At 44.3% G+C, this 24,376-nt stretch overlaps 2 protein-coding genes across 3 annotated transcripts in view; one reads left to right on the forward strand and one right to left on the reverse strand.

Annotated features, from left to right (window-relative positions):
• Nucleotides 1–774: 774 nt before the first annotated feature.
• Nucleotides 775–20,991, reverse strand: PSMD9 (proteasome 26S subunit, non-ATPase 9). Its single transcript, XM_068271617.1, has 6 exons — nt 20,837–20,991; nt 12,697–12,799; nt 10,389–10,582; nt 8,905–9,006; nt 5,427–5,515; nt 775–1,444 (listed from the first exon to the last, which is right to left on the reverse strand). The coding sequence occupies exons 1-6, from the start codon at nt 20,948–20,950 to the stop codon at nt 1,417–1,419; spliced, it is 630 nt and encodes a 209-aa protein (XP_068127718.1). The 5' UTR covers nt 20,951–20,991; the 3' UTR covers nt 775–1,416.
• Nucleotides 20,992–21,050: 59 nt separating this feature from the next.
• The window catches only part of HPD (4-hydroxyphenylpyruvate dioxygenase), an 85,526-nt gene continuing 82,200 nt past the window's right edge, over nt 21,051–24,376 (forward strand). Inside the window, exon 1 of one of the 2 annotated variants that reach the window (XM_068244901.1) lies at nt 21,051–21,151. Coding sequence is in view for 1 of the 2 variants with exons in the window: in XM_068244891.1 (XP_068100992.1) it covers nt 21,086–21,129 (44 nt within the window). In the remaining variant the exon portion in view is untranslated. The remainder of the gene's footprint in view (nt 21,152–24,376) is intronic. The other variant, XM_068244891.1, reaches the window with a different exon arrangement.

Genomic DNA, 24,376 nt, shown 5'->3' on the forward strand with positions numbered 1-24,376 from the left:
GCGGAAATGTAATGGCGACAGAATTTAGCGCTGGCGAAATGCCGCAATTCCGGCAGAACGGAATTTGCTCTTTCCGATCATCCCTAACACTAACAATGTAGTTTGTAGACTGAGAACCCTTTCACACTAGAGGCAGTCTGAGTGTACTAGACAGTGCAGCACCACCTCCCATTGTCACTGTGTGGACTGCCCCTTAAAGCGGACCTGTACTCAGAGCTTCCTCTCTGCTCGCACCAGCATCATAACCTTTAAAGAAAAACATTTCTTTGGTAAAGCTGATACAAATCCTGAAATAAATCTGCAGTGTGTCAAGTTCCTGCTTTCATAGAAGCAAACATAGGGTTAACAGCCTGTGTTTACAAATTAGTTGCTCTGTCGTGGCAGCCAGATGACACAGCTGAGAGATCAAATTACACTGGTGATTAGTCACAGATGAGGGGAAATGAGATAGACTAAACTCTCTAAATACACACAGGGAGCATTACTCTATGTTTTCCTTCTGTCCTGTGCAAGAGTTCAGGTCCACCAATTATTCATAGCAATGCAGAGCTTATTCATAAGAATGCAATGAGGTGCACTAAAAGAGGTCAATCCATCTATATTTAGAGGTGGCTCAGTTGAATTGAATAGAGCCACAAAGCACAGCAGGCTAGTGGCATTTATGGACAAGTGTTGCCAAGTGGTGCACACATATAAATGACTCTAAATTTTTATTTTGTAGGACAAACCAATATCAATATGGATTTAAATGATTCAAACTGAATGCATAGCGGGTTTCTTTCCATTTGTTTATTTATTTCCCAGGTTTAGTACTAATCTATATACTTATTAGCAAAGTATTTTAAATCAGAAATATACTAAATAGCATTAGTATGAAAGTGTGGTATTTTTTTGAAGCTCCAATACCACCAAAAGTGCTCTGTTATCAGTCACCAAGTCTGGGGACTTTGCTATAGTGATGTTGGAGACTTCCTTACAGCAACAGTAAAAAGGCAAGCCAGCAGTTGGAGCTACAAAAATAATCATTTGTGATATGTCATATGTAAAAAATGCTACTACACACAATAATAAACAAATGTGCTAAAACAAATTAAATAAAAAACACTATACAGCACATGCCTTTATCTCCTAGCAAACTAGCATGAAAAGAATCTACATTTCTATTACTATTAAAAGGCGGCCACTATAAAAAAAAGCAAATATTTAAATACAAAGATGGGTTTACCAATGTAAATGGTATTTTATTTAATACAAGCTGCAAAGTAAACAGTTGAATAAAGTCCATATTCATATTCCTGTCATTCCTTGCTTTAAATCAAATCAGTCCCATTTCCCCTGTGATGTTTCCAAAAACTCCATAAACATCAAAACCTTCACAAATGGTCCAAACTTTGTAAGCGAGATCATATTGCCAGATTATCTCTTTATTGGAATGATGTTGCACCTGTCAAAACAAAAACAACAGATGACAAGCATGCCAGGAATGATTTGTGAAGCAATTCACACAAAGGATTCCTTTTGGCCTATATTGGGAAAGCTATCATTTTGTAAGTACAATTATGCTTTCCTCTGCACTATGACTGCCGGATGTATGAAGACATATGAAAAATAAAGATTATTAACATAATAATAGTATTAACATAATAAAAAGACAAAAAAACAAAAATGTGTTCAATAAATTATAGATCAAACCTCCCAGGTGCTAGCACTGGTAACAAAGCAAACTGAAAAAAAAAAATATAGACCTAAGCACCAGTATAGCTGCACTCAAAAAGAGAACCATTTATTGCAATAACATATGCTTCACTGTTTAATCAATTGGATTAAACAGTGAAGCATATTTTATTGCAATAAATGGTTCTCTTTTTGAGTGCAGCTATACTGGTGCTTGAGTCTTTATTTTTTTTATTAACATAATACTATAGTAAACAAAAACAAGTCTATATCTATATCCGGTATCAAAATCGGTATAAAATTGCTTATATTTTATATTAGAGTATTATGGTACTTTATAAATTATTTAGCCAGCATTTTTTATTGTATTATCTTTTCAGACCTTAACCACTTGAGGACCGTAGGCTTACACCCTCCTAGTGACCAGGCTATGTTTTGCAATTAAGGCCACTGCAGCTTTAAGGCCTCGCTGCTTACAACTCAGCACAAAAGTGACCCCCCTTTTCTGCCCACCAACAGAGATTTCTGTTGGTGGGCTCTTATTGCTCCCAGTATTGTTTGTTTATTTTTTACATTTTTTTTAAATAAATAAACCTTATTCATTATTTTCCTATCCCTCCCTCCCCCTGCCAGCCTATGACAGTGGATCGCTTTTGTCTCCCCAGGGGTACAGTGCTGTACGCAGTAAATAGAAAGCGATTTCGCCGTTTAAGGCCTAGTGCACACCGGAGCGTTTCCGCTGCGGTTTGCGATCTGCTTGCGAGTGCGGATCCGCTAGGGTAATGTATTTCAATGGGCTGGTGCACACCAGAGCGGGAGGCGTTTTGCAGAAACGCATACTCCCGGGCTGCTGCAGATTTTGGATTGCGGATGCGTTTCTGCCTCAATGTTAAGTATAGGAAAAAGGCAAACCGCTCTGAAAAACGGCACTTCAGAGCGGTTTGCCAGGTGTTTTTTGGTACAGTACCTGTTCAGTAACAGCTTTACTGTAACAATACATGAAATCTACTACACCAAAAACGCTTCACAAAACCGCAAAATGCTAGCTGAAACGCTACAGAAAAATAAGAAAAAGCGTTTCAAAATCTGCTAGCATTTTGCGGATCTGCTAGTGGTTTTTGGTGTGCACCAGGCCTAGCAGTCTCCTATCGGCAATAGCCGCTGGGAGACTGATAGCGGAGCTCCGTCATCCAAGTGGAGATGCGCGCAAGATTTCCAGCAAAACCCTGCTCCAGGACTTGATGTCAATTGGCGTTAGGCGGTCCTGGGGCTGCCACTGCGATCACACCCATCGGCGTGAAGCGGTCTTCTAGTAGTTGATTTACATCCTGAAATGACATCTTTTGTCCTGTCAGCTGAAGCTCTGCAGAATGTTTGTTTACTGAGAGTTCTGAAGCCAGTAAAAGTAATACCTGGTCTCCCAGAATGCACTGGGAGGAGAATTCCACATGTTCTCATTTCTGATGCTGAAACCAGAATAATTTAACATAAAAGTGGGTAACCAGTATACATTGTATAAAATGCATTCTACTACAGAATATGTCACTTCAGTGCCTCTTTACCTTATTGACTCTGAGCTATTTAATTATAACCTAAATTCAATTTTTGCATGCAGTTGCAACTGAGGCAATGGATGCTGCTAAAATCACCAGAAATCCAGCACTATAAATGGTATTAGAAAATCAATGGATAAAATGAATAAACCATTTGCCTTTTCTTATTACAGAATATACTTTGCCTGGGTCACATTTAAGCATCCCATACAATGACTAGGAAAAGTATAAAATTACTAGCAGACCCAAGCCCGTTTAAAAACGGGCTCTAGGTCTGTGTTTTCTTGCCGCCGCCTGTTCCTGCACATGCGCGCGCACCCGCCGCACACCTGGCCGCCCGCTCACACGCCTGCCCAGCTCCCTGGCCCCGTCCCCCTGTCTCTGTGAGGCTGGGTCCGTGCTGCGCACATGCGCAGTAGCAAAAAGCACGGACCCAGCTACACAGGGACAGCGTGACGCAGGGACACAGGTTTTATTATAGAGGATTTAGGCATTCTGCAGAACTTTGCCAGTAACATATACCGTACATACCGGTAATGCAATGAGAGCTAAATCTTATCACAATCTTAGTTGAATATAATCATGTTGTCATTGACAGACGATAAGCCAATATGCTGTCACGGTTGTACAAATTTTCCACAAATACCGTATATACTTGAGTATAAGCCGACCCGAGTATAAGCCGACCCCCCCAACACTCACCTACAAAACCTGGAAAAATTATTGATCTGAGTATAAACCGAGTAGGATAGTAAAGCAGGCAGTACATTACAATGCCACACGCCATTATACTACAACAAACCTGTGGTGGTGAATTGCAGTGCAACAAAGCAGCTGTTATGCTACAAAGTCTTAATGTGAACACAGCCTTACTATATACTGTGAACTTAAATTCAAATGGACTATAATTCAGTAGACAGTGCACAAAAGTGCATGTGTACTTGTGGCACTGTGCGGAAAGATCACCCCATCCAGAGTGGAGTAGCATGCGTGGCCGACCTCTGTGTACCAACTCCATATGTGCTGAGTGATGTTTGCCCATATTGTGCTGCTAGCCATGGCATGTATTGATTGTAATGGCAGACCTCTGTGTGTCTCCCTCCACTCCCCTTTGCACACTGCTACTGTGCTGTGCCAGATTGATTGCCTTGTGCTGCCCGAGTGTACCAGACACCATAATATAAAATTGTATGTGGTTTAGCTGAGCAGTAATGACAGCATGTCCCCTCGCCATGTGCATTGCATCCCATAGCTGATTACAGTGAATCCCATTATATGCAAGCTTACCACCATGCCACTGTGCTGCTGCCCACCAGAATAGAGCCAAATGTACAGTAGCAAGATCCTCTATGTCCCTCAGCTTTGAGTGTCCCCCTCGGCAAAAGCAGAGTGTTGCGTGGTTCCTTTGCTAACGGACCGACAGTGAGCATTCCTCCGTAGCTTGTTAGTTGAACTTTCTGTTTTCAATGGCACCATCTATTGGCGCCTGTATGCCATTACAGGCATAATAGCTAATAGAAAGTTCAACTAACAACAAGCTACGGAGGAATGCTCACTGTGCAGTCCGTTAGCAAAGCAACCGCGCAACACTCTGCTTTTGCGGAGGGGGGGACACTCAAAGTTCAGGAACACGGATGATCTTGCTACTGTACATTTGGCTCTACTCTGGCAGGTAGCGGCACGGCGGCATGGTGGTAAGCTTGCATCTAATGGACATTGCAGTAATCAGCTATAGGATGCAATGCACATGGCGAGGGGACACGCAGTCATCACCGCTCAGCTAAACTAGGTATACTGCGGTGTCTGGTAGACTGGAGGGGGGATGTTTGGGTCTGCAACTACAGGGGACTCGAGTATAGGCCAAGACCCCCACTTTTGGACCACTTTTTTGGTCTCAAAAACTCGGCTTATACTCGAGTATATACGGTAAGTGTCTCTGATGCGTTTTAAAAAACAGCATCTGCTTCTTAAGGGAAAATATAGCACATATCAAGGCCTGGCATCAGCAAGTCTTCAAGAGGGATCAGAGTTTTCACCACCATCACCACAACAGGCTCAGTGCATTCAGCGAACAAAGTTTTGTGCATATAAACCCACTGTTGTAAATACCACTCACATATAGCCCTGGTTTCATTTATTGGCCAGGAAGGAATATTTTGTAGAAATGGATTATTGTTGAAAACGTTCTGTTAAACTCACCCGAGAAGTCCTTTCCCACTCCATCGCTGTGGGGTAAGTCCTAAATGAACTGACTTTCCATCCCGGATAACTGTCAAACTTAAGGGCTTCTGAAAAAGATATATTCTATATTACTGATGGACATTGTACAAATGTTTTTCAAAAAAACTGAAAAAAATAAATAAATACACATACAGATTTGGACTGTTCATCTACAAAATTAAAGTGGACCTGAACTACAGGACAGAAAGAAAACATAGATAAATGCACCCTGCGTTTATTTAGAGAATTTAACTTAGAGAGTTTAGCCTGTTTAAATTCCCCCTCATTTGAATCTAATCACAAGCTGTAATTTGATCTCTCCCCTGTGTCACCTAACTGCCATGGCAGAGATGGCAGACAAGCTCATTTGAATGCACAGGCTACGTCTACTTCCATGAATCAGGAAGTAGAAACAGTGCAGATTTAATTTAGGATTTGTATCAGCTGTAACAAAGAAATGTTTTTTTTGTTTAAAGGTTATTATGCTATTGTGTATCTTTTAGAGCAAAGAGGACGTTCCGAGTTCATATCCGCTTTAAGTTTTACTCTAAATCTGGTGACCAGACTGGGGCTGGGGGATAGGAGTAGATGCAGGAATATGCCCATTCACCCTTTTGACCAATAAACTGCAAAATTATATATTAAAAAAAAACAAAAACACAAGACAACATTATCTACAACTTCGGATGCGTCCAGCTCTGCTGGCAGGGAAGCCTCTAAAGCCCAATCTACACGATAGGATTCTTTGTGCAATTCCATTACAATTCTATTTATGATCTGATTAAATCCGACATGTCCGATCGGGATTCGATTCAATTTCGATTTGCCATTGTTTTGCAATGGCAAATCGAATCCCGATCGGACATGTCGGATTTAGTCGGAACGTAAATAGAATCCTAATGGAATCACACAAAGAATCGTATCATGTAGATTGGGCTTTAGGCCTGTGTTAACCCTTTGAATGCTGTTCTATTAAAAAAAAAATGCTGGTTGTATATAAGATGCTGTAAATAATCTAATAGAGCAAAGTAGAAATGCTGGGTTTCATTCCGCTTTAACGGAACGTTTTAGACACGTTTTTCGGGATCTACCGCTGTCTCATTCAAGTGAATGGGAGCGTCTGGGACAAGCTTTTTCAGGATTTCATTGAAGCCTGGCGGTAGACCCCGGCATCTCGTCTGGAAAGCAACCTGCTGCTTTCACAGGCAGTAAACCAGTGTAGGGACCTGAACCGCTAGCCTTGAAGGCTTCCCAATAGCCTTCAAAAGCTGGCATCTAAATGACGGCATTTGAAGAAAAGCTCAGCAGACATCCGACTGAACCAGCCCTTAATCACACACCTAAAAACAAGCATGCAGCTAATCTTCTTAGATCTTTGTCAGGAACATCTGATCTGCATGCTTGCTCTGGGTCTATACCTAAAAGTATTAGTCTGCGTACACACCTTTGATGGATGTTGCCAGTTGTGTATCAGGACTGATTCCCTTCTGTGACATCGCTGGGCCAGGCTGCACACAAGCGTCAGCTGTGTAGCCGACGACACGCTGTGCCGCTATGCAGGGGAGCGGCACAAATGATGGGATGGTCGGGGGAAATCGGCGTCACTGGGGGTGAGTAGATCGCTTGCAGGTTGGGGGGGGGGGGGGGGGTCACTGGCTGCTGTATACACCTGATTATCGACTGAGGCGGTCGTTATCAGCCTACTCAAGGCAGTGGATCAGCAGGGCTGCCAGACAACTGGCATAGTTTAAAGAGGAACTGTAACCAAGGATTGAACTTCCTCCCAATCAGTAGCTGATACTCCCTTTCCATGAGAAATCTTTACCTTTTCTCAGACAGAACATCAGGGGGCTCTCTTTGGCTGATATTGTGGTTAAACACCTCCCACAGTGTGATGTCAGCAACTAGGTACTGACATCACACTGGAAGCCATATTATGGGAAATAACAGCTGTTTCCAAATGCCAAAAAGGCACCATCTCCTTCCACAGACATTACCTTCCAGCAGTAAAAATGTCACCACTGATCACTGACTAAATCATTTTTACAATAATTATTTATAAATTAAGCACTTTTTTCATTACATTAGTTTCACTGCAGTTCATCTTTAAATGGAAATAAATATGGCAGCCTCCATATCCCTCATTTAAAGAGAACCCGAGGTGGGTTTGAAGAATATTATCTGCATACAGAGGCTGGATCAGCCTATACAGCCCAGCCTCTGTTGCTATCCCAAACCCCCCTAAGGTCTCCCTGCACTCTGCAATCCCTCATAAATCACAGCCACGCTGCTGACAAACAGCTTGTCAGAGCTGGCTGTGTTTATCTCTATAGTGTCAGTCTGCTGCTCTCCCCGCCTCCTGCAGAACTCCAGTCCCCGCCTGCATCCCTTTCCTCCCTGCTGATTGGAGGGAAGGGACGGGGGCAGGGACCGGAGCTATGCAGGAGGCGGGGGAGCAGCTGAGACTGACTCTACAGATGTAAATACAGCCTCACAGCACGGCTGTGATTTATGAGGGATTGCAGAGTGCAGGGGGACCTTAGTGGGGTTTGGGATAGCAACAGAGGCTGGGCTGTATAGGCAGATCCAGCCTCTGTATGCAGATAACATTCTTTAAACACACCTCGGGTTCTCTTTAAGATTCGCTTAAAGAGGAGCTGTTAGGTATAGGGTCTCAGAGGAAAAAAAACACATATCAGTAGCTAAATATTGGCTGTACTTACATTACATATGCATTTCACTGTCCACCTTTGGATTTCACAGAATTTGTATATAGTATTTGCAGAGATTGATACTCCTGACAGCTCATGGCAGGTTCCATGTTTGACTGTCTTGTATGAAGCCAATTGTGATGTAATATCCTCCCTTACCCTGCTTCCTGATGATTCGACTCACAAAAAAGATCAGGATCAAAGATCTGAATTGTTCATGATCCGGACAACACTACTGTGCAGTGAATATTAATTAGCCATGTGGCTAGGAACAATAGCGGACTTGTGCAGTATACTCTAACGGAACATGTGCACTGTGAACAGCACATTGATTTTTCAGTGCTGTGAGTTAGGCTGCTGTTACAAGCTGCTGTAACATGAGCCTGTAACTTCTCACTGTGAAAGCAGCCTTAGGGCGGGATAGGGAAATGAAGGGGAGGACCAAGGGAGTGCAGTGGGGAGAAGAAGCAGCCCCAGCATGCTTTGCAGTATCTGTTATGCGGCCTGCCGACCTTCTTAGGAGCTTGGGAATAAAGAGGCTTTCTGTTCAGCAAACATCAAAGTAAGAGAGATTTTTAACTTCAGTATTGCTTTTTTGGCTTCCTTCTAAACTGTTTAACACAGGAGAATTGAGGTTTAAATTAGCTTTTGCAGCCTGACAGTTGCTCTTTAAGTGATTTTAAAGCATTACATTCATTTCACAAGTATCTTCTATTGATTGTGCTAGACACAACATGTGCACTTACCCCCTCGCTGTGCTGCACTACTGAGGCAATATTTTGAAGATTTTGGAAATTGTTTGTATTTACTGACCCAAATGCAGTAATTTCATCTCCAACTTGAAGTCCCTTCAGGAAAAAGAGGGAAGAGATCATATATTAATTCATATCATTGTAAAAAGAAAAAAAAAAGTCAACAGGACTGTTCATTAAAAAAAGAGTAAGTAGTAAAGTGAACACCACACAGAGGGCTTGATTCACTATCCCTTGATAACTGATATCACGGTCACGCTAATGTTTTGCGTGCGTTATAGCGCGCGTAACGTTATTCGAGTGCAATTGTGAATTTTCACATTTACGTGCGAAATTACGTTACGTGCGATATATCACGGTTTAGTGAATCAAGCCCAGAGTGGTACACACAACAACCAGTCACAATCTTACCTGTCTGACGTCTTCTTCGTCCGTCCCTCGGCGCCTCCCACGATGCACTCCAAGCGGCGGTCACGTGATTACAATCACTTCCTCCTTCCGAGTTGAAGGAGGAAGTGTTTGTAATCACGTGACGCGCGTGGAGCGCATCGTGGGAGACGCCGACGGATGGATTAGAAGACGTCAGACAAGTAAGATTGACACCCCCCCCCCCCCCCCCCTCCTCCTCAACACAGGTTTACTGGGAGATATCCAGATAGCAACTATCCGGATGTCTCCCGGTTTCGGATTTGAGCAGCCCTATCTGGCGTATGCTCTTGATATCGCTTCTACGTCCTTGTAGAAGACACACAGAAAATTCTACTGAACATTGGGCTTCTAGAAATGCCTCTATTTCTAAGAGAAAGCCTGCTTAAAGAGAAACTCTGCACAGCAAGTCTTTTTGCTAAGACCAGTTATCTAAAGTAACTGAGGGCTCTGAATTCAAGCATATCGTACTTAAATTCCAACAAATACCACACAGACCTGAGTCATGAAGGACAGCACCTGCTACATACTATATGTTCTTTTAGGAACTATTTGCATGTCATTGAGCATCTCGTCACTGCTTTGTCACAGTACCCCTCCTGTAGCACCATAGGCAGTGGTCATGTGACTGCCCCTTCTAGATCTAAATTAAAGTAGATAAAAGACCTTTCAATCAAAACAGACATGGTCAGAGAGGTAGAGTTAGGCTCACCACACACAATACAATATACGCTTATCAAAACAATCCTTTCAAAATATTTTCAATCTATTGGTCCTTATACTACATATATTCAGTGAATCGGTACAATCAAGATTGTATGGTGTTTGGCCACCTTTAGGTTTGCTTGTTTGTTTTTTTCTGCAACCAGAGTATGAAACCGTATGCCTGATTCAATAGCTTTTTCACAGAGTTATGCTGTACTATAAAATATAAATAGGATTCCTAATGGTGAAGCATCGACCCGCACTTTATCATTACAGTCAAGGAGGCTTTTTGTGTTAGACAGGAAGTTGAATGGCAGTCCAGCACCTGAATAAGGCAGTGCACTTACCGACATGCTGGCTGGAGACCCCGGAGTAACAGTATCCACTCTAGCAAAGGGCAGAGGCAGAGGATGACTGCGGTGTCGAGCCTCTCTCAGGGCTTCTGCTTCTTCTTTTGCTCGCTTTTCTTTGTCTCGGGCATGTAAGCCGTGCAAAGCCTCTTCAATGTCTTTCATAATGGCTTGATGATCATTTTGCAAACCTTGTAATGAAGAAGATCATTAACCAATTTTCCAAAGCAATGTGCAACAGGCAAGGCAAAGTAAAACTGGGGCACAAGATGACTGGACTGGGATTAACCCGCAGTAATACCACGGTTATGGAGAATATGGGTAATGGGCTCCATATGGAATCCAGCCTGTTCCCCAGTCCATTCACAGTTGTAGTGTTGCTGTAATCCCAATCCCCATGCAGATCCAGAAACCCCTCAAATGCAATTTCCCCATTTAGTAGTCAGAGGGGTGCAGTGCATAACCATCACTGTACGCTTAAAGCAGTGTTTCTCAAACCTGTCGCCGTGACTCCACAACGGTGCATGTTTTGCAGGCGACCTCACCTACGCACAGGTGGGGTAATTAGTGTCTCAGCTAGGTGGATTCCATGTAACTGAGACACTAATTACCCCAGCAGTGCATAAGTGAGGTTGCCTGCAAAACATGCACCGATGGGGAGTCACGAGGACAACACTGACTTAAAGGGTACCTGCAGTGACATGCAAAATGAGGAAACAAATGTGTATGTATATCAATATAGTTAGAATGTGCTCCTTTTTTCCGCAGTGTAAGGGTTAACAATCTAGGGGTTTAAATGCCAGTTTCTCTGCAGTTGGAGCTGCATACGGGTGCGTACAAACATCCAGCTTCGATTGCTCAATAATTTTATCACCTCCATGTATTATGTATTACCAACACAATCTGGTTATAGTATTAAAAATGTGTTGGGCCTCATATTACATGGAGGTGATAAAATTGGCTAAGTTAAAATTTGGTGTCTCTCTGCACCCTAAAGATGGACACTAATTAAACAATCTTGATTGTACAATATTACCACATCTATGTAGTAGAAGGATAAACTAAGTGAATATATTTTAAATACTTTTAGGTAATTCCTCATATTACATAGAAGTGGAAAGATTATACAATAAGATTGTATCATTAGTCGGCACCGTAACTCTCAGGCTAGGTTCACAATAGTCAGTTGCATAACTCACGCGTTATAGTGACTGAACTGCAATGGAGACTGGCCATAGACTTAAATACAAAGCCTGCATGCAGCGAGTTAGAAAAACACGATCCGTTACTGTGAACAGCCCCATAGAATTGTATGGGCAGTGAGTTGACATGCAGAATTTTTCTGCAACGCAACTGAGCACTGTGAAAAGGGCCTCATGGATAAGTAATTACAGGTGGTAAAACACCTACAAGACTGAGGGGGGAAAAAAAACCATTTGTGAGAGAAGAAAACTGACAAAAATGGCAATGGTTGTATGAGCTAAATAAACATTTTCATTCACCTGAGGAAGTCCAAACTTTAACCACTCTACGACTGCCTAACACCGATTGGCGGCCGTATAGTGGCTCCCCCAGGGCCACCTAACGCAGAAATGCGTCAAGTCCTGGGGGAGGAGTTTAGCGGGGATCGCACACGTGCATCCCCGCTTTAGTTATGGAGCTCCGCTCCGTAAACAGCCTGCTAGAAGAAAATAAACATTTTTTTTCTGTTTACAGCTCTGCGATCTATGCGCAGCGCTGTTTGGGGAAAGCTTAGTGACAAAGCTGTCCCCCTCAAGTGGCCCATAATATGATCCCCTCTCATAGGCTGATGCCTATGAGAGGTGATCACTGATTAGATCTCGGGGAAGGAGACAGGGAGGGAAATAAGAAAAAAAATAAGAAATGTAATAAAGAATAAAATTAATTTTTTAAAAAGGCAAAGATTGTAGCAAAGGACTTGCGCCTGTGCAGTAGAGCAGATACGATCGGGCTCGGCTTTTTCCACCTTAGCCCGAAAGAAGAGCCGATACTGTGCTGGATTGCGGTAGGTAAATATTGCCACGCCTGCGCAGTTGCTTGTTAGCAATTGTTGGTGGAGCCAGCGCAGGATCCCCAAAGCTATAGAGGATGGGGAAGCCTCATTGGGAACCCGAGACTTCTCCCTCCAGAGGTAAGTTTCTCCCAGAGGGAGATTTTTGTTGTTACAGGGTCTCTTTAAAGTGACATGTTTCTGTTTATGTGAAATGAAAGTCCCTCTGACATACAAGTTACCATCCCATGAGCTGCTAGCATAAGGAAATAGCAATGTTGAAGTCACACTCACAGACAATGTTATGTCGTGCTGTACGAATCTGATAGAGGTCCACATCTGCCCTAGGGTATCCCTCTATGTCCACCAGCGGGCCATCCATTCCCACATTCTTTTGCTGAAAGAAAAAACATTGCCACATGAGTGCAAACCATTTCATATTAGAATCAGAATAGATTTTATTCGCCAAGTGCAGGGTATTGTACAAGGTATTATTTTTGGCACATTTTACAGCAGACTTGCATGAGCAGAGCACACATACATGGGTACATAAACAATACAACATGGATACACAGAAACACATGGGGGGGGGGGGGGGGGGAGGAATAGGTACATAGTTGTTTTTTTTTTTACAGAGTTTAGGGCTAGGACAGCTTGGGGAAAGGAGTTCCTGTGCCTAGAGTTCCTGGTGTCGATGGACCTGAAACGGCGACTCAATGGAAGTAGGTTTAGGTTGCGGTTGTTGGGGTGAGAGGGGTCATTTGCAATCTTGGCTGCTCTGGATTGCAGTCTGGAGGAGTATAGGAGGTCCAGAGGGGGGGGGGGGGGACCCTATGATTTTCTCATTGGCTTTGATGACTCTCTGGAACTTGCTGCATAAATTCTGCAACTATTAACTGCTTTGGAAGCATGTGTAGTTAAAACAATGCCACACTTGTGACTGCGGGTGCCTGTACAGCATCGGTACCTGCCTTGGGCAGGAGAGCAACTGACAGGCAGTGACTTCATCGCTTGTCAGCTGTCCGTGTAAAATGGCCCTTAAAGTGAACCAGAGACGAAGCATCCTCATGTATTTTACCATATATATCAGTGGAAACATTAGAGAAAACACCTACCCTGCTCTCTTTCATCCTTTACTGCTCAGCCTGCTTATTATCAACCCTGATAAAATCCCAGACTAAGCATTCAGTCTGGCTTTGCTCAGGAATCATTATAGTTGAGTCTGTTTCTCTGATGTATTTTCAAGCCCAAGCCTGCCCCCTTATGGCTCTGCTATAATGACTCAGGTAGAATGATTCCTGAGCAAAGCTAGACTGAATTCTCAGTCTAGGATTTTATCAAGGCTGATAATAAGCAGGCTGAGCAGTGAAGAATGAAACAGAGAGCAGGGTAGGTGTTTTCTCTAATGTTCTCACTGATATATATGGTAAAATACATTAGGATGCTTCATCTCTGGTTCACTTTAAGCTTCCAGGCTCACTGATTCTTTTTTTGTCAGGGTTTCTTTTTTTAGCCTTTGTAATTTTACTTCCACCGCAAGGCAGCAGTGCTAGTTTTTGGATTGCCAGAGTAAATGCCAGGTCTAGACAGTGTTCCTTAATCTGCCACCCAATGAGGCTTCTGATGGGAGACCAGCACAGTCCTCGCTTTGCTTTAGCCATGAAGTTCAGGGTTCCGTCAGGCCTTCATGGCCACCCACAAAGGCCCGACCATACTTTACCCCAACACGCAATCCCTTACTTGTCAAATGTTGACATAGATGCCAGGTAATTGATTAATGGTTATTATATTAAAGCGATACTTAACACTAGAATTACCGAGTTTTCTATTTTCTGTTGCAAGGCTAGAGGTGTTATTCACTCCTGCTGAGATGTTCACAGGTCTTCAGGGTTGATTATCTTCAATCTATTGTTGTGCAAACCACCCATTACCTAAAAGGTCCGTACACACGCCGGACTTTAGGCAACGACGGGTCCGTCGTTGCCTCCCGCTGGGTGGGCGTGCCAGCGACAGTCCGGCGTGTGTACGCTCTGTCGTCAGACTGATACGGCTGTTTCTGAGCGATCCGCCGGGCGGATCGCTCAGAAACAGCCGTATCAGTCTGACGACAGAGCGTACACACGCCGGACTATCGCTGGTACGCCCACCCAGCGGGAGGCAACAACGGACTCGTCGTTGCCTAAAGTCCGGCGTGTGTACGCTGCTTAAAGGAAAACTTAAGTCAAATAAAAAAAAATGACATTTACTCACCTGGGGCATCCCTCAGCACCCCGAAGCTGGATGGTGCCCTCGCAGCCCCGCTCCGATCGTCCTGTCCCCGCCGGCGGCTACTTCCGGTTCGGCGACAGCCGCCGACAGGCTGGGAACGCGGCTGATTTTCCGCGTTCCCAGCCGCTGCTATCACCCTCTATGCTGCTATAGCGTATATATAGACGCTATAGCAGCATAGAGGGTGATAGCAGCGGCTGGGAACGCGGAAAATCAGCCGCGTTCCCAGCCTGTCGGCGGCTGTCGCCGAACCGGAAGTAGCCGCCGGCGGGGACAGGACGATCGGAGCGGGGCTGCGAGGGCACCATCCAGCTTCGGGGTGCTGAGGGATGCCCCAGGTGAGTAAATGTCATTTTTTTTTATTTGACTTAAGTTTTCCTTTAAGGCCTCCACATTTCCATTTCTTTACACAAAGCAGCTGTGTGAGACTTGGATGGAAACCTTCAGACATGCCTGCCGTATCATATTACGTAGCACTGTACAGAGTATATTGTCTCATCACTAACTGTCCCTCAGAGTGGCTCAAAATCTAGTCCCTGTCATAATCATACAGTATGTCTATGTATGTATCATGTAGTGTATGTATCGTCATCTAGGGCCAATTTTATGGGGAAGCCAATTAACTTATCTGTATGTTTTTGGGATGTGGGAGGAAACCGGAGTGCCCGGAGGAAACCCACGCAGACACAGAACTCTGTTGCCGATTCATGCAGCAAAATGCAATCAGAGGGCAATTGGCACTTTTGGCAGTGTTCCATTGACATGACAAATGATGACAGACTGAGGCATTCCATTGCCATGGCATTGATGGCAGTATGGCAGATACTGTAATGCAATTAGGCTGGCTTTTCACAACATATGAATGCTGTAGAGGTGGCCAAAAGGTATGATGCTGTCCTGTCGGAGGGAGAGAGGCTGGCAGAGAACGTGGTCATGAATCTGATGTAACCATTTTTGGATGATGGGAGAAATGTCACGACGGACAATTTCTTTACTTCACTGTCACTGTCGCACAGACTGCTGCGGCGCAAAACAACGCTATTGGGCACGGTGAATAAAGTCCGGCGTGAACTTCCTCAGCTTGCACCCACAGGTGCCCCGATCTCCAAGGACCCAAGGAACGCCCCTGCCAGTGCTACAATGTTTTCTGATGTGTACTATACAGGCCTATAGAAAAAAAGCACATATACTCATGTCTCTTTCTCTCTCTGCTTTTACAGTGTGGTGTAGACGTGTTGGACCAAATGGCACGGATGTATTCCGTAAGAGCAGCAACACGCAGGTGGCCAGTAGCAGTTTTTTACAATATGCTGGACCTGGCGGTGGTGAATGCCTACATTTTGTACAAGGCATGTACAGGGTGGACAGGCAAAAGAAGATTGTTTCTGAGTCTTCTAGCTAAGGAACTCCGTTGCCGATTCATGCAGCACAAGGAAATATTGGCACAAAGGCGGGCTGCTGAAGCTGTTGCAGCTGCTGTGCCAGGGACTGTACAGACAACACAGTGCCAGGTGCAAGAGAGCTGCAACAGGAATCGCAGCAGGTTTACCTGTGCAACATGTAAAAAATTAACCTGTGCCAAATGCAGGGACGATGGACACTGGGTCTGCAAACGCTGTAAACTCTGTAAAGTTTGAAACACTGAAAAATAAAACAGAATTTTTGGTTTTGCGCGATCGTGAATTTTCACGTGAAACGATACTGTTTTGCGCGGAAACGAGAATTTTCACGCGAAACCAATATCTATAAACGTTATCGATACACACCAAGCCGCTCACTCCGCTCCTCCAATGAACTTTGCCTGACCGTCCCCCGCATCACCCAGTCCCATGCACACCTCCAGGACTTCTCAAGAGCCGCTCCAACACTATGGAACTCCCTACCTCCATCCATTAGGGCAGCCCCCTCCTTCAACACCTTCAAGAAGGCCCTCAAAACTCACCTTTTCACTCTGGCCTAGCACCCCTCACAATTGCTCTAAACCCACAGCTGAACTCTGGTCCCCTACCATTTGTGTCCCTACCTCTCCCTCTAGATTGTAAGCCTTTGGGCAGGGTCCTCCTCCTTTTGTGTCCTACCTGATCATGCACTTCCATTACTGTGAACACATGCTATGCATTTGAGTGAACCTAACTTGCCTAATCTCCATGCTCCCATCCAGTGACTAAGCATTACCTTGTACTCATACTGTGTTGCGTGATCTGGTTTGCATGTATTCCTGTATTGTCTTATTGCTGTATGTCACCCCTAAATATTGTCTGTAACCTAAATTAGTGTCCAGCGCTGCGTAATATGTTGGCGTTTTATAAATACAATAAATAATAATAATACCTCTCGCTGTGCAGTGTCTTTTGCAAGCGGAGGAAGTTCACACCGGACTTTATTCACCATGCCCAATAGCATTGTTTTGCGATGCAGCAGTCTGTGCGACAGTGACAGTGAAGTAAAGAAATTGTCCGTCGTGGTTTTATATAAATATATGTATTATGGCAATGACAAAGCAGCGAGCAGTAACCAGGCAGCAGCGAGCAGTAACCAGGCAGCAGCGAGCAGTAACCAGGCAGCAGCGAGCAGTAACCAGGCAGCAGCGAGCAGTAACCAGGCAGCAGCGAGCAGTAACCAGGCAGCAGCGAGCAGTAACCAGGCAGCAGCGAGCAGTTACCAGGCAGGAACAAGCATTTACCAGGCTGCAGTGATCAGTTGCCAGGCATCAGCAAGCAGATACCAGGCAGCAGTGATCAGTTATTAGGCAGCAACAAGCATTTACCGTAAAAAAAACCCATAGCATTACATTGGAAAGAGCTTTTAGAGGTTTCAAAAGCACTTCCCAATGTAATGCTATGGGTTTTTTTTACAAAACCTCATTGCTCCAGTGTGCACAGACACATAGGATAACATTAGCAGCACAAACGACAGAATTCTCTGGTTGTGGGGGATGGGAGGTGGTCAAATAGAGTAACTTAGACCCAAAGTGATTTAGTTCAAGTAAAGAAATGAAAATGTGCTTGTTTTCAGAACAAAAGAAAGAGAACAATGGAGTTGATAGCATGTTAAAAAACTCAGCAGGGGTGCTACTAGGTGTGAGCTACAGGGAATTAACGCAAATTTGCGCAGCCCTGGTAAATCTAGTGTTAAGTTACATAGTTACATAGTTATTTGGGTTGAAAAAAGACATACAGTACGTCCATTGAGTTCATCCAGAGAACAACCAGCCTGCTCCCTCACATATCCCTGTTGATCCAGAGGAAGGCGAAAAACCCTTACAAGGCATGGTCCAATTAGCCCCAAAAGGGAAAAAAATCCTTTCCGACTCCAGATGGCAATCAGATAAAATCCCTGGATTAACACCACTGGGTATTACCTAGTAATTATAGCCATGGATGTCTTTCATCGCAAGGAAAGCATCTAAGCCTCCTTTAAATGCAGAGATAAAATTTGCCATAACTACTTCCTGTGGCAATGCATTCCACATCTTAATCACACTTAACCTTACTAGCGGTAAACCCGAACGCAGTTCCGGGTAAGCCGCGCAGGAGGATTTCTCAGGCCCTGCTGGGCCGATTTGCATAATTTTTTTTTGCTACACGCAGCTAGCACTTTGCTAGCTGAGTGTGCACACCGATTGCCGCCGCTACCCGCCACGCTGCCCCCCCAACCCCCCCCCAGACCCCTTGCGCTGCCTGGCCAATCAGTGCTGAGGGATGGATCGGGACTCCCTTTGCCGTCGGTGACATCATCCCGCCCGTCGCTACATGATTTAAAAAAACTGCTGCGCTGCCCCCTGGCGGTTTTTAATAGACCGCCAGGAGGGTTAAAGTGAACCTTAAGTCTACAAAAAAAAAAAATGAGTTTTACTCACCTGGGGCTTCCCTCAGCCCCCTGCAGCTGATCGGTGCCCTCGCCGTGTCTCTCCGATCCTCCTGTCCCCGCCGGCGGCAACTTCCGGTTTCGCCCTCATAACCCGACAGGCTGGGAACGCGAGTGATTCTTCGCGTTCCCAGCCACAGTACCTCCCCCTTTGCTGCTATTGCGGCCTTCCTTGCCGCAATAGCAGTATAGGGGGCAATATTGTGGCTGGGAACGCGAAGAATCACTCGCGTTTCCAGCCTGTCGGCTCCTGACGGCGGAACCGGAAGTAGCCGCCGGCGGGGACAGGAGGATCGGAAAGACACGGCGAGGGCACCGATCAGCAGCAGGGGGCTGAGGGAAGCCCCAGGTGCCCTCCACAGCCGCCCGGTGCCCCCGCCGTCACTTCTGGATGCTCCTGTCGCTCGCAGTTGCAGAGTTTCAGCAACAGTTATTTTAACTCACTGCATGCAGGCTTTGTGTAAAAGTCTATGGCCAGTGTCCATTGCAGTTCACACTCATAATGCGTGAGTTATACAACTGTGACCCTAGCCAAAAAGGAACTGTAGGAAACACAACATGATGAATAATATTGCTTATTTCTTTACTATATTAATTTACAAATGTAGCCAGTGTTTGATCATTGCAACATCTTTCCTCTACTTGATTTACACTCTGAAAATTATCACAGGTGACAAGTCTAGTAATAGTATAACTTTTCAAGAGTGGCTGGATGGTGTACTGGTTAAGGGCTCTGCCTCTGACACAGGAGACCTGGGTTCGAATCTTGGGTCTGCCTGTTCAGTAAGCCAGTAATTCAGTAAGGAGTTCTTTGGGCGAAACTCCCTAGCACTGCTACTGCCTACTGAGTGCGCTCTAGTGGCTGCCTCGCAAGCGCTTTGAGTCCGACAGGAGAAAAGCGCTATACAAAAAAAGGTATTATTATTATTATAATTTGTATTCTCCCTTTAGGCTGGGAGCAAACTGGTCTGTTTTCGTGTGCATTTTCTGCACAGGAAAACTGATAACCAGTGTTCTCCCCAGGCTCTTTTAGCCGGGTGCTCCACCCGGCTAGATTTGGTGACCACCCGGCTGTCATCGGCTCACCTCCTCACCTCCTCCTATGCTGTAAGCAGAGTTGCCCTGCAGTTTCATCTCGCCCCACCCGGCTGCTTTTTCATGCCACCCGGTTACTATTCCAGGCCACCCGGCTGGAAAAAAATTCTGGGGAGAACACTGGATAACCAATGTTAATCAACAGGGTAGTGCTTTTTTCCATGAAAAAAAAAAATGCCGTGCACTGTCCGTTCAGTGAAGCAAAGCGTGTACCATTTTTAAGCCGATTCCGCCTCAATGGAAAGTATAGGAGAAACGCAAAACCCTAACAAAATCTCTTTGTGTAGCAATTGCGTTTTTAAGAATACATTGTATTTATTCTTTTCCGGGTCAAAGAGTTCACTTCCTGACTGACGTCAGGGAGTGAATTACAAAATCGCTCGGAAAAAATGCTTAGAAAACCGCTAAGCACACAAACGAATCGCCCTCTCAAGCGCCGGGAATCGATAAAAAAAAAAAAAAAAAAAACGCCTCAAAAACAGCCCAACGCGGACACGCGAGCCGAACTCAGAGGGCAGGACTACATTCAATATACAGCAATATTGTATATAGCTATGAGAAGTGTGAAACTGACCTGGGTATCCTGAATAATTTACTGCCTTCTACTATATGTCACTACAGTGACATTCTACATCCTCTGTTCAATGGGGATGAGCTTAAAATTTAACTATGAATAGAATTTTTGCTTTTCAGGAACCAAATATACATGGGCAATGAACTGGAACTTTGCATAGGACTAATCAGGCTCAGAATTATGTACCCAAAAGCAATACATTGATCACACTGCCATTCATTAACTCCAAATCTGTTTTACCCCATGAAAGGTTACACAGCTTCTGCTCTAATAACTGCAACGGGGGGGGGGGGGGGGGGGGGGCAATCCGAATTTCAATTTCACAAACACTGCTCAGCGATACTTAGAACGGCAAAAAAGCCTGGTAAAAACCAATAGAGAAATTTCCATGTACATTGATCCTTAGTGACCTGGACCCAAAGTACCCAGTAACTCTAACTAAATTAAACTCCAACATTTAAACAATTTTAATTCCAGTTTGGCTTTAACTCTTTTACATTTTGTATTAACATTTTCAAATGGAAAATAAAGGCAATTCTGAGTACAGCAAAAACAACCAATGGAAACGCGCAGCCAGCAACAATGCAAAAATAATACCACAATACACGAACAAATCTGCAGCTCTCTTACATCTTCCAGTACATCGTAGTATGCCTTTATCAGCGCTTCGATCTCATCCTTCTTTACGATGAGCTTCTGCACATCAAGCATAGTGATAGGAGACGAACCTCCCGATTCCGACATCTCCCTGCTAAGTCATGCAACCAACAGGAGGACTACAACTACGGCGCGCAGCAAAGAACTACAAGTACGGAGGCCGCTGTGAATCAAAATGGATGAATTATTATACGTAGTGAGAGACGCTGTTGGATCAGAGGAATGTGCATGCTAGATAGACTATTGTTGGCAGGCTTCGAAGCTAGGCACGTACAGGGTTGTTTACAGGTATTTTCATGCTAGCGAGAGTACCTAAATGATTTGCATATATAGGATTGTTTCTGCAGTACAATAATGGGTGTAAAACTAAAAATGTCGGCATTAATAAAATATCTATTTTAGTATGTATTAAATAATTAACATATTTAAGCTAAAAGGCCTGAACATTGATTGTATTAGTTACCCATAACACCTTGCTTGCACTGTATTATTATTATTATTATTGATTTATAAAGCATCAACATATTCCATGGCGCTGTACAAAGTAAACAACCCCTAGGCTTCATATTGTGAACTCAATTCACCACCTTCAATACATGGATCCATCTCTGAAATCAGGTGATTTGGCCATATTTGTTAGGGCTCAGAGAATCATGGGGGCCACCAGGTTATGGGGGTCACCAAGAGGAGACTGGGAATGGCCACATTCACAATGGTGCATAGCGGCTGCTGTCATTGCGGCTCACCGCACTACAATGCACTTCCTATGCAACGGTCACAGTACAGCGGGTGCGTTGGGGTATAGTAACCATAGCTGGCCTTTGACCTGTGCGACCGGAGTGGTCGCTCAGGGCGCCGGCTTCCAAGGGGGCACCTATAGCTGGCTACCTATACTGGCTACCTTTAAGCTAAAAGGCCTGAACATTGATTGTATTAGTTACCCATAACACCTTTCTTGCACGGTATTATTATTATTATTGATTTATAAAGCATCAACATATTCCATGGCGCTGTACAAAGTAAACAACCCCTAGGCTTCATATTGTGAGCTCTATTCACCACATTCAATACATGGATCCATCTCTGAAATCAGGTGATTTGGCCATATTTGTTAGGGCTCAGAGAATCATGGGGGCCACCAGGTTATGAGGGTCAGCAAGAGGAGACTGGGAGTGGCCACATTCACATTGGTGCATAGCGGCTGCTGTCATTGTGGCTCACCGCACTACAATGCACTTCCTATGCAACGGTCACAGTACAGCGGGTGCGTTGGGTTAGTAACGCACTGCCTGCAGTTTGTATGCTGCATAAAACCCCTGTTAACAGTACAACAAAGCATACTTTTTATTGACTGTATGCTTCACTGTTTGCGACGCAGTTACAGGGAACACAATTCTCACTGTGAACCTAGCCAAAGGGGTGTTGAAATGTGTTAACATTGATGAAATGTTCTTAATCCTAACCACATGATGCTAGGATTTATTGCCTTGTAAAACAACGTAATAGCTTCATAACCAGTCTCCTGTCTTTTCTCCTATTCCCTATAACAGCCCCACACCCAGGTTAGCAATTTTAATTTCATGTGGGTTTTTAAACTGCCACAGTGTAATAAGTATCATTATAACTTATTAGTTTAAAAGACTGCACAAAGATTTATTAGATTGTGCATTGAAAAGGAGTGTGTGTCATTCCCAGCATCTTTAAATAAGCTTTAATTGTTTTGACATTTTTCTAGTCATCTCTTCAACCACGTCTCTGAGAATAAAATTGTTAATAAAATGAATTTAAATTCCTGTTGGACAGCTCCAGTGACACCAGCAGTAGCTTCCAGGATTATAGAATAAGTAGATTCTGACAGAGAAATGTATTAGGGCCTCTTTTCCATAGACAGGTGAGCTGCACACCTGAGGTTGGGAAGTGCAGGCCTGGATTTACATCAAAGGAGACTATAGGCACAGATGTCCTGTTACCCTAGACTTTACCCTCCATGAACCTACAAACCCCCGCCGAACTGCACCACAAGTCTGCCGACTAGCTCTGCTGTCACTTCTCCCTTAATTCCCTTGCCTGTCATGGGTAGGTTCAGGTGTTCCTTAACATTAGGTACCCTCAGTATTAAGTAGCTAGTGGTCCTCCCGACTGAAGAGAGATCTCATCAGTGGAATGCCGAGAGAAGGGAAAGTAACCTCTCATTAACGCTCTGCTCGAGACTCTGCATAGGGAAGGAGGGAGGCACTAGGGTAGGGAAGTGAGCTGCCTTTTCATCATCAGGTGCCCGTAGGCAAGTGCCTACAGTGCCTTATGGTAAATTCGGCCCTGGTTTAAAGTGAATTTATGTTTTATTTTAGCGCTGTGGAATAGGTTTTTGAGATTTTCTAGAAACAAACTAGGGGTTAATTGTTTATTTCACTGGCAGCTGCCACACCTTGGTGCAGCCTGTGAATACAAAAAAATTGTGAGCAATTACCGTTACTATCGCTAGCAGTGTACCACATGTTGCGCAATCAGTGTGACCTGCGGTACATTGGTAACCTGCAATGCCCATTATGAGCCTAATGATTGTGTTACCCATGTACCACGGGTCACACTGATTGTGCAACTCACGGTACACTGCTGGCGATAGTAACGGTAATATTGCTGAGGGCTATTTGTGGGTCAATGGCTAAAAGTATTAGAGGCAGATGACCAGCAGGACACCAAGCAACTGGCATTGTTTAAAAAGAAATAAATATGTCAGCCTCCATATCCCTCTCAATTCAGGTGTCCATTGAAAGTAACTGTATATACTTGCATATAAGCCTAATTTTGCAGCATAAAAAATGTGCTGAAAAGTTACCCCCTCTGCTTCTATGTGAGTCAGTAAAGCAAAACAGCTAGTGTAGCAGGTTTTGTTTGTGGCAGAGGAGTGTAAGGATCGTGCACTAGTAATCCTGTTCTTACCAGCTTGCACCCTGCTGTGTCTGTGCCCTCCATTCCCTGCAACATGGTGTCCAGAATGTGCTTCTCAAGACTACCTTTGTCCTCTGGCTTGTGGAGCGGAGTGTGCAAGCAACGTGTCAGCGGTGCAATGATTAGGGATTCTTCCTGTGTGGAAATCGCTGTGTCTCATATCTATGATGCCATCCAGAGGCTTCTTGAGACACAGCTGTATAGTCCTGGGGCACATCTGGCTATGGGGAGAGGGGCTGACTTGTACCGGGGGAACATCTGGCTACTGTGGAGGAGGCTTTATTGGGGAGGGGACTTATATGCGAGTCAATCACATTTTCCTGGTTTTAAAGAGAAAAGTGGATACCTCGGCTTATACACGGGTCAGCTTATATGCGAGTATATAGGGGTAATTAGCATGATGCCCGGGATTCTTAGTGGTTTATTGAAATTAATCCTTCTTGTTCATGTAACGATTGGTGTCAGCAAAACAGATTTTCTGATTATTGGTGATCTGCAGTATCACCAATAATACAGATGCTATACCTGATTATGTGGTGATCTGCAGAATCACCAATAATGCTA

The sequence above is a fragment of the Hyperolius riggenbachi genome, chromosome 1, assembly GCF_040937935.1.
Source record: "Hyperolius riggenbachi isolate aHypRig1 chromosome 1, aHypRig1.pri, whole genome shotgun sequence".
NCBI classification, from domain to species: Eukaryota; Metazoa; Chordata; class Amphibia; order Anura; family Hyperoliidae; genus Hyperolius; species Hyperolius riggenbachi.

Excerpts from the sequence above, each read along its gene's own strand:
- PSMD9 (XM_068271617.1), bottom strand. The coding sequence starts at position 20,950 with ATGTCGGAATCGGGAGGTTCGTCTCCTATCACTATGCTTGATGTGCAG. Across the intron at positions 12,800-20,836 it reads ACTACGATGTACTGGAAGAT|CAAAAGAATGTGGGAATGGA; the intron begins GTAAGAGAGCTG and ends TTTTTCTTTCAG. Across the intron at positions 10,583-12,696 it reads AGCACGACATAACATTGTCT|GTTTGCAAAATGATCATCAA; the intron begins GTGAGTGTGACT and ends CTTCATTACAAG.